At 34.5% G+C, this 10,828-nt stretch overlaps 1 protein-coding gene across 1 annotated transcript; it reads left to right on the top strand.

Moving 5' to 3' along the window:
* The first annotated feature begins 1,580 nt into the window (after positions 1 to 1,580).
* LOC105347836 (uncharacterized) lies at positions 1,581 to 10,521 on the top strand. The gene is made up of 14 exons (XM_034475986.2): positions 1,581 to 1,830; positions 3,100 to 3,175; positions 3,632 to 3,787; positions 3,966 to 4,058; positions 4,483 to 4,610; positions 4,882 to 5,083; positions 5,435 to 5,571; positions 6,139 to 6,285; positions 6,810 to 6,937; positions 7,487 to 7,553; positions 8,026 to 8,468; positions 8,597 to 8,844; positions 9,262 to 9,418; positions 9,722 to 10,521. Exons 1-14 carry the CDS (start codon positions 1,687 to 1,689, stop codon positions 9,837 to 9,839), a joined length of 2,244 nt encoding a protein of 747 aa, XP_034331877.1. The 5' UTR covers positions 1,581 to 1,686; the 3' UTR covers positions 9,840 to 10,521.
* Positions 10,522 to 10,828: the final 307 nt, after the last annotated feature.

Raw genomic sequence — 10,828 nt, 5'->3', positions numbered from 1 at the left:
TAATATTTATAAATAAATGCTTAGTACTGGTATGCTCCTACTAGCACTGGCTAGTGGGTTAACCCTTTAGCTCAGTCGGTAGAGCATTGGTTTTTAAACTGAAGGGTCCCAAGTTCAAGTCAAAATGTGGTCATTCCTCCTCTTCTGTTACATTGGTGCCCAAAAAAATGACCCATGTGGAGTGGTCTAGAGAGTCTCCTGTGAGATTTCTAAGGGATAGAAAACTAAAAAGGAATTGGGGAACTCAGAAGAGTGTAATAGTGTGTGTATAAAAGCTCATTACTGCCACGTTCCAGTAACACTCGCTAGTAGGTTAACCCTTTAGCTCAGTCGGTAGAGCGTTGGTTTTTAAACTGAAGGATCCCGAGTTCAAGTCAAAATGTGGTCATTACTCCTCTCCTATAACAAAAGAATCGCCTCCTTTAAAAATCCCACAAATGTAACTTATGCACTAAAAAATTATCAGTGCTACAGAGTTTACTTTAGAATGTGCTGAAAGTAATTGTTTGTCCATCATTTGGACAGAGATTTATAAAACATGAAATAAGAATATGGATTAAAACATGAAGCAGATCTCGTTTAAAATTCAAACCTCAAAAAGGAAACTAATCAATTTGAGTTTAATATTTATTTTGTATTAATGAATAATTATCAAAATTGTCATCAAACAGTGAACTGGATTAACCATAAGCGCATAACTCGACAGTAATTACTGTTAAATAACAGCCAGGTTAATGATATGCTATTTGCCCTTGACCAAATTATATGTATTATGCAACACAGTTCATGTGATATTATTGTACAAATGGTTCTTTAAGCTGCACTATCCCTGATTTCATTTCTCCCGAGTTCAATATTGAATATCAATTTCTGTCTCTAAGATCTTTGCATCAAAGCAAACCGTTAACAAGAAGAGTCAAATTATTTCTCAAGTCTCTTCTTGGTTAATTTTCTTCTTCTCCTCGAGTTCTGCTTGTCTTCTCCTCAGAGTTGTCTCCTTATCTGCCTGCAGCTGTCGCTTTGTAATTCGTTTTCTAGCTGCGTCTCTTATTTCACGGGTCATTTTATCTCTCATTCTCCACTCTCTATTCACTTCTTGATCAATCGCTGCTCTCATGTCAATTTCGTCTGGGATATGAACGTATCTGATATTCATTCCTTGCACAAAAAAGCTTGAAAAATTATGAGAAATTCCTCTGTATGACTTGAACACAACATCTTCCATGACAATATTCATGAATGGATCAACGTTTTGAATCAGACCAGTGACAGCGTTTTCATTCCTTAACTCTACTGTTGTTACCATTCCTTCTACAGCTTTTAAAAGCGAAATTAGAGTGTTTCTAATCAAGAATTTCTCTCTATCACTTGCCATGTTTTTCCCGTTTTGGACAATATGAAAGTTGGCCCCTTAGGTGATTGTGGAGATATCTTCTAAATCAAATTGATTTATATGTATCATTTCATAAATAAATCAAGTGGATTGTGAAATAATTTTGAAACAATGTGCAGTTGCTTGGTTTTTGAAAGCTGCTAAGGATTTATTTTCTATTCTTTATTTACTTTGTAATGTTGTAAGCGATTGTAATGGCGGCAAATCTAAACAGAAAACGTTGATCTCCAATGATTCATTCAGTCAGAGACATAAATAGCAGTATTTATGTCTCTGATTCAGTATCTGACTAGATGAGAGAAATGGAGGAGATATTCAGCTTGTTCAAAACCCAAAGATATACACGATGCTTGAATATTTTAAAAACTATTTCGAAGTCATCTGTATTGGAGAATTATTTGTGGCAAAACAATTTGAACACAGTGGAAATTTCTCTGGTATCAGAATTAACATCTGTTTATTATCGATAAATTAAGTAAAATTGAGATTGTTTAGCATTAAATTTCATAAGAACCTATTGCTGTAGTTAGGTGTTTCAGAGGGGAGGCAAAATTGAAACATGTCATCTGAATTATAGCTGTATAACTGTTAAAGGGTTTTTGATATCTGACATGGACAAACAATTAAAATAAACTCAAATTCAAAATGCTGAAAAAAAATATAGGATAGCTAGGGGTCATTTTGATTGGTTGAGTACATCAAACAAATTAATTTTTAATTTTGGCCTAGCTAATATCTGGGATATAAAGTAAATGTAATTGAGCTACTAGTTCTGACAGTAGAACACTGGTGCCAGATACCTCAGTGGGTAGAGCAACTGATAAGAAAGTGAGGGCCGGATTCAAGTCACAGTCTGGTCCACCATTTTTTATCCCATCCCATTATGTTTAGTTAACTCCTGCCGGGGAAAGGGCCTGGGGTATTCTTTGTGGACAAAGATTATTTAAGGGGCATTCAGATTGGTTTGAATACTGGGCCAGACATGTAGCTTAGTGGGTAGACCTGCTAGAGCACCTGCCTCAAGGAATAAAGATTCAGGGGGCCCAGGTTAGAATCTCAGTCTGGTCTATCATTGTTTCTCCAATCCATGGTTCATTACATATAGTACAACATTTGAAATGACTAAAAATTTTAATTTATTTTTATATTGGAGACAATTTTAGTAGTTGCAAGGGTTATACTGTGGATATCAGCCTGGGTAACTTAGTGGTATAGAGCTTGTGACTATAAGGTTACACTGGGCCCCAGGGTTCAATATCCAGTCCAGCCATTTATTTTCTGAATTTCATTGTTTATTTTAATTTATATGCTCATTCCTCCTTCCCATCTACAAATGGTGTCATGGCTTTTCTTGTTTAGGCAATATAAGAAAAATTAAGAGGTCCTGGCAATTAGGTGAACTTGTGTTGTGTTTTCAGGGTTGAAGACCATTTAAAGGGAGAGAAATGTAGAAGGTTGGGCTATATGGACCTTGGATATCACCATATGGCCTGGGTAGCTTAGTGGTAAACCTCCGTTTATAGTTGCAAGGGTCCTGGGTCCAATTCTTGATTCTATTATATATTTTCATTGTTTATATGATTATTCCTGCTTATCTAACTGCCACACAATATAAAATGTCAAACCCTCAAATGATTCTGATAACCACGGTATATCTTTATAGTTTTGTCTTTGATATTGTCTTTTTTTTAATTTTCTAATTACAGGGTCTTCTGTCAGGGGAAATAAACAAAATCCAAAGTGTTGAAGATGAATTTATGCATCTGCTACAGAAAAAAAGATGTATGTATTTCCATATTATTTAAATTTTCCAGTGGTTTTGCCTGTGATAAGACTACGTATCGATTTAATACATACTATATAACTCATAAAGCCAAATTGAGGCGCCAGCAGGGTTTGCTTATTTATATTTGAATATCTAATCGTACGATGGTTTAAAATTATATAAATATAAGTAATAAGGAATCATTTTTTGAATATTATGATGTGATAATTTTGGTCGGGGCGTGATCAAATCCAATAAAGCCCAAAGGGCTTTATGATAGATTTGATCACGCCCCGACCAAAATTATCACCTCATAATACTCAAAGAATGATTCTTTATTTAAGACAAAATTAATTATGCCTGCAAAAAATTGATTTCAGTTGCAACTATTTTGAACCAATTTATATCTAAATTGTGCATATTTTTAGAGTTTTCAAATAAAACACAAATGTAAATTTGTTCTTTTATTCCAGGCATCCCAGTTACTGAAGAGATCCTAGTAGCAGAATTGTGTGTTGTCTGCAATGTCATCACTTGTCATCTTATTCAAGGCATTTGCCCTGTTGACCAGTCTCAGGTGTTATTATTGCCATCCATCCAGAAATGTTGGAATCTTACAAAAAAAGAAGGTTATTTTAAAACTTTTCATATTTACATGGAGTCCCGTTTTAAAATTTTGGCTCTAAAAAAAAAATGAAAATTATTTCAAAATTACACAGCAAGCAATTTGTTCTTATCATAATGAATTTATTCATTATATTTCGACATATTAAAGAATTTCATCCTCAGACTTTTGTTTCGTAACAGGAAATGATCACTGTGCTACAGCTGACATCGAGACAAAAAGAGGAAATTTGATCCACGGTCTGATGGAGAATCTAATGAGTTCTGCTCTTAGTGGTAAATAGTGTGTTTGATTGTTGTTTGGCTGTAAAGCTAACTGAAGAGGAAGTGGATAGATGGGGTCTTCTTTTTTTTTATTTTAAAAGCACTGAACAGTGGGAAAGCCTGAAGGTTTATTTAGCATACATAATACAATAAAAATCATTATGTACAGCAGTTTCACAAATACATGTATGTTTTTTATTTTTGATCCCCAGAAACATTCTTATTAAAAGTTATTTGTAAAATTTTGTGCATGTGATAAACTTTGATATAATACATTTCAAGGTATATGGAATAAATTTTTTGAAGATCAGGTTAAAAATACATTTAAACAAATTTTATGAAGGCTTCTAGACCTAAAAACATGAAGCAGACAAAAATCAATTAATGTAAATGAATTCTGTATGTATCATTCTTTGAATCTGTAGTAATATTTCAGGACCATTGGGTAGCATTCTGTTGGAGGCATGTCTAAGATGGGCCGCTGTTCTCCTCTTAAACAAAAATCCAGAAAGAGCTTCCAAAATTTTGTTTCTTGTTGATGCACAGTCAAGAACAACAAATCAGGTAATTGACATTTAAAGAATGAGTGTGTTAATGGAAAATAACAATCTCAGTAATATGAAGAATATAACTAAAACAGCATATTAAATATACTTGTAAGACTGTGATTTAGTGATTATATATAATACATTATTTATACATATCACTGGTAAAGCATTTCATTTAAGAAATGTTTATGAATTCATTTTCAAAACACTCGAAATCCACCAGCTTTTAAAGAAAGCTTTTATACATACATGTAAGAAAAAAAAGCAAATGTTTTATTTAAATCCAGGAGGAACCTGTGTCAGGCTTGCTTCTGCCCCTTGAGGTATGTTTGCTGGGGGGTGAGGCCTGTTCCCCAGACGCCAGTGTTGTAGAGGAAGTGCACTTGCTCTCTGCTTTGTGTTTGTTTCCAGTGGAGTCTGACAAATGTCAAGGCCATCTACAGAAACTGAAAACTCAAGCATGGCTGCCCTACACTAAATTGATGGAAGGTATGACAGAGAAAGTTTATAAAAATTGTAATTAGGTACATTGTAACTTTCATGAAGGAAATCTCACCAATTGTGGTAAATGCTAATTGTGATAATGCAAAGCAGCATATGTAAGCAGCAGCTTGTTTTTATAACATGGCCTTCAGTTTCATTCATCAAAAGTTTTGCATTCTTATTAAGTTTGTGAATCAAAAAACAAATTTCATTCATAATGATATTAAATATCAATGAGTTGGCCCAGGGTCAGAAAGTTTTTATGAAACTGGCCACGGGTTTCAATGACTTTACATTGATGTATCTATTATGACACTTTATTATAATTATTCATATGTATATACACCCACTCTGCAGCACATTTAGAGTACAAGGCGGAGCGTTACATGGAGGCCATCATTATTTTGTCTGCAACAACTGCTCTTCCTTTCAAAATGACCAAAAGGCTAACAGCTCTACACTGCGACCTATTTGGGAAGTGTCTTTCACAACTGGTATGCCAACTTTGTTAATCATTTAAACATACCATAATTGCCAAGTCAATATTGAAAGGATAATTAAACAAGTACGGTATATCCGAACTAAAGATGGATTCATAGAATTTTTAATTCAAGGTAAAAGTGTCAGATACATGTATATTGCATTCATACAAGGGGCAAACCAGTGGATTATAATTTACACCACAAGGGAGGCAATATCTGTCTTTGTTATAGTAAAATCACAGAATAGATGTATCCTTCTTACATTTAATCTAAGCAAGTTTTCAAATACTGGTAGGCAAGTTTGACTGCCAGCCCCAATGAATGAAATTCAGAAATGACCATCAAATTTGTCATGTTGTCATTTTCTATTGGTACACATATATGATATTGGATATACATGTATTTTATCCTTGATTTAACATGTTTGACTCTTCTTTTTATTTATTTTTAATCAACGTCAAAGGACATAACAGTATAAACAGTTGCTATTTTCACTGTTTTCGATATAAACACAATATAGTAGAGAAAATTATATAGACAAAAAATGCCTACATAAAACATGTTTGACTTGATATTCAGAACAAGCCGCACAGTGCCATACAGAAATTCAGGGAAGCATTAGATGCCGATTTTTCCTACCTTTTACCGCTGTATAACATAGCTACCCAGTACAGACAACTAGGTCTGATGGAGGCAGAGTTAGAAGCACTCAACCTTCTTGTTACGGTAAAGATTGGCTTATAACTAACTCATCAAATTAATGTACTGTAGAGCTCTCTCTTTCTCTCTCTTGTTTTCTCTTTCTCTTGTTTTCTCTCATTTTTTGTTTCTCTCTCAGTCAATCTGTCTCTCTCAACATTTGCACTTAATCAATCAAAATATTTCCTGTCATTTATAAACTCTATTGTTGTCCCTTTTTTTAAATCTATTGCTGTATTTTTCTTTTATATTTTTTTAACACTTGATATCTCTGAAGAAAAATTAGTTCTAGGATATAAGTCTTAATAAGGAAAACTTAAACTTCAGTATGATTTAAAAGTCTTCTAATGTAATGTACAAAAGTGGCATGTGTGAGCCTAATACTCTGGTGTAGAAATTAAAAATAATTTGGTAATTTGAAATGTCAGTCATGTGACTTACCTTAAAATTTCTTTCACCAAGGTTGAATCTGAGAATTTCTTTGAATTTGACACCTGCATTACTGGATTAAATGACATTTTTTTTTCTATGGATTTTTGAAATTTATTTAGGCCATAGAAAATAGAGAGATGAAACCAGAGTCTTCAGAAAGCATCTTCTTTCAGCACGTAGTAAACAAGGATATAGGTTTAACACAGGCGCTGTTTTATCTCGCCCAGGCCTGTGAAATCCATCACAAGTAAGACAACTCTGTCAACTCTAAAGCTTTCACACTTTTCGCACCAAATGACAAATTTTTCACCCTGGTGATTTAAATTTCTTCCATTTCAATTTTGAATGTCATTTAGTTTGCTGTTGCATATTGATCTTTATCTTTTAAAAGGATTATATAAGAAAGAGTTTTAGATTGATAGTGTGTTCAGGATTCCTCATAACCACTTGTACACTGTTGTGGAATGAATTCCTTACAATGCATATTTGTGTTGAGGGAATGGAAGATAAGCTTTATACAGAGTACTGGTGTCTGGGTGGGGTTATATATCCAATATTCATGGAACTCTCTTTTCCTTGCATGATCTTTCTTGAAATACACACAGCAGTGTATATAATAACAATGCAAGAAACCCGCACTTCTCTTCAAGGTCATATAAGTGTTGACATATAGTTGTCCTACAAATGCACACACAGTTTATGGAGCATGACACTCCTTTGATGTTTAAAAAAGAGGGAAGGGTTGTTGTTGCTTTTTCTTGTTGCACTTGACATGGTTTAATGCTTAATGTTTCAGATATGACATTGCTGCTGAGAAATATATTCATCTGATATCATTGATAAATAACAATACATTTGAAAAGGTAAGCAAGAATTCCCCAAGAACACAATGAATACAGAACACGCAATATACTTTTTCGACATGAAACATGTTACTTGATATCTTTGAAATGTAAAAAAGTTGATCTAATTTGTCTACTTCATTTTTGACCTTCAGGTTTTCATCAGTCTGTGTCCAAAGCTATATTTGTGTCAATTCAGTTCTTTATTATATATACCAAGTATACATTTGTTAATATCAAGCTATGCTCATAGCATACAAACTAGCTAATACAAATTTGTCCTAAAAACAGTTCCAATAACCATAATTATTTATAAAGCTTGATGTGTGTATTTTACATTAATGTTCATACACAAAATCTCAAGGTGAAACATCATATAATTCTAAAATTAATGTGATGAACGAGGCTAATTTACTGCCGCAAATTGACAATGCCAGATGTGTCTCAGTTGTTGAGAAATTTTTTTCATAATAAAAGTCCATATTTGTTTCAGATGAGAGGCTGTGAAATGTTAAACATACCATCCATATCTGACATCTATAGGTCTACAATAGTCTCCTTATTGAAAGCTAAGAAATATCATCAGTGTGAAGTCTTGTGTGAACGTGTGTTGTCATGCCAACCAACAAGTGTCCTTGACCTTTCAAGCATCCTTTCCCAGCATTCTCAGGAACCCACTCATTCTCAGGAGACTTCTACACAAGCTAGAGCTTGTATGGGGTCATTTGCATTCGGAAACCGTTCCTCTCAGGAGACATCCATAGAAGAGTGTAAAGTCTCATGTTCCCAGGGAAAAAGGAAAAGGTTGGCATCATCGGAGGAGAAATCTGACCCTAGGAATGAAGGACAGATGGAGATGGTTTTTGTTCACCTGTATAAAGCTGAGGCTCAGGTCTGTCTCAACAAAATCGAAGAGGCCATTGAAAGTTTGGATATGTAAGTCACAATAAAGTGTAGATGTTAGCACATAAGAATACCAGTATCTAGTTGTTTAATTTGATTTTAATTTGGATTTTATGTTTGTAATTTTAATTTGTTATGGGCTTTATTTATAATTCTTGTAGTGTGCTAGAGACACTTAGAAATACCTGCTCCTCTTCAGAGTCCTCCTCACAAGAGTCCAAGAGACAGAGACTAAGTTCTGATGGTGCTGCCAACCCTGGGACCTGTTCCCCAGGTTCTGTCTCATTTTGGAGAGAAGTAGGTCACCAGGCATCACATGTCTACCTTTGTTTGGGAATCCGCCTTGGTCGGCAAAACAAGCTCACGGATGCCCTACACTTTCTCCGAATGAGCCTTCAGATGGAAAAAGGTTAGATTTCAATTATGGTAACATCAGCCGTTTTACCCATCTGAAGAGTCTTATGAATCCCATCAGAATTATTAATGCTGTTTCCCTATAGATGAAACTTTATTCCTCATTGCTTAAAGGACTCTTGCAGAAAGCATTTTAAAGGGAAAGTTTTTGATTTTTACAGCTTTTTTTATGTTACATGTATTTAAACTCGGTCTGAAAAATGATGGTTTCAACAAAGTTTACAACAACATGAATTTAAAATTGTTAGAAACAATGCAAAACCTCTCATCAAATGACTAATGACTATGACTTACCGGGTATTAGTTTTTGAAAATTGAAAATACATGTACCAGCAACCAAACATCCTTTCGAAATTGTAGATAGTTGATGCCTATCAGTACCCATATATAACCAATTTGTTGCTTTCTCCAGAAAACCTGACAACCCTGTACAATTGTGTGGTGGTTCTGTGGAGATTAGACAGACAAAAGGAAGCCGCCGTGATGTGGTGCAAGGGGAGACAACTGGACATACAGGGGGACAGTTTCCAGATGGCAGGGGTGATTAAACGAAAAAAGGCAGCCATAAAGTGAGTGCCGTTTATCAATTCTGGCCAGCATTAAACTATTTTAACTCTCAGTATTTATCAACCTCATGCAATATTGATGGTCTTCATCAATGTTTGTGTATGTAGTAAAGAAGCAATTTTGTTGTTAAAGATTTTCATTAATACTGAAGAGATTTAGTAATGTACACATATGAATGATCAAAGAATTCATTTTGATTAAAATTTTAAGACTATTTAATAGCAGCTTTTACCATCACTACCCAAGCATATTAGACTGAATGAATTAGATTGAATAATTCTCACAACTTACGTTGTATTTAAAAGGGACACACAAGGAAATGACACTCCCCTTGAGGTCAAGGCAACAGTTGCTGACCAGGAAACATTACGACTTGATGTGCAGTGTTTGGAGTTCCTTTTTCACTGGAGGCATGGCAGGTGACCGATGATTTGTCGTGGATGGCCATAGTCCTTTGTTGTCCAGAAACTAGTACAGTTACATTAATCATACCCTCTGGACAATTGACTGATATATACACTGTACATGTACAATGCACAACATACCAGTAATGAAACTTGTAACCCAAAAACTTCTCTTGTGTCTGGGTAGGAAAATTTATTTTACAGAGAATTTTATTTGCATCAAATATTGTTTCCTATTGCATTGTTTTGAATGGATATTTTTACTTATTTCATTGTTTTGTTATTAAAATTCTGTGCAGGCTTTTTGATGGTACAAGTATATGAATGCCAAGAATAAATGACTTTAAGGAGAGGTAATGCTCTGCACAGAGGGGAAAAGTCTCCAAGTGGAAGCTATGCTTGTTGTTTGTTTTGTCAGGGTTTATTGCTCGTTAATGAGTGACGTTACAAAGCCGCCAGAGGATTCACCTCAGCTTGTTGTACTGACGTCTGAGCAGTGATGGTTATTGGGGGATTATAGAAGACAACAGTCGCGGTTCATTTGCTTTATAGCTGAATGCAGGTATCATCTACCTGCTTGATATCTCAGGTAAATAAGCTGGGATTTAGCTATCAATCCCTGGCTAAGTAATAAAATTGCTTTGACTTCTTACTGGGTCATAAATTAAACTGTGAAATTAAATACCTACAAATTTCATTCAGTTAAAGTGTGTGTCTTGTTTGTTGATAGTATAGCTGAAGAATGTCGTTATTATAGTTTGGATAAAGGGTAGAAACTGAACATAAAGGAATTTTTATGTTTTCGCTATGTATATTTTTGGGTCTGGGTGAATACCTTTAAACTAATGAGTGGTTTTACTGAATCGGTGAATGATTTAAAGGAAGTAAATAAAAGGGCGGTATCAACAGGCAAACATAGAAATGCGGATTAATTGCCCATCTGTTTTTCTTCTTACAGTCTGGTCTATCCCATTGTTGATGTTTTTTAGCCACGTTATTTTGTAAAAA

The sequence above is a fragment of the Magallana gigas genome, chromosome 9 (genome assembly GCF_963853765.1).
Source record: "Magallana gigas chromosome 9, xbMagGiga1.1, whole genome shotgun sequence".
NCBI classification, from domain to species: domain Eukaryota; kingdom Metazoa; phylum Mollusca; class Bivalvia; order Ostreida; family Ostreidae; genus Magallana; species Magallana gigas.
This window is presented reverse-complemented; position numbering and strand designations above follow the sequence as displayed.

What these genes read in the sequence shown, in the direction of transcription:
- LOC105347836 (XM_034475986.2), top strand. Translation starts at nt 1,687, where the DNA reads ATGAGAGAAATGGAGGAGATATTCAGCTTGTTCAAAACCCAAAGATAT. An exon ending in GCCTGTGAAATCCATCACAA is followed by an intron (nt 6,938 to 7,486) that starts GTAAGACAACTC and finishes TTAATGTTTCAG; the next exon opens with ATATGACATTGCTGCTGAGA. An exon ending in ATAACAATACATTTGAAAAG is followed by an intron (nt 7,554 to 8,025) that starts GTAAGCAAGAAT and finishes TATTTGTTTCAG; the next exon opens with ATGAGAGGCTGTGAAATGTT.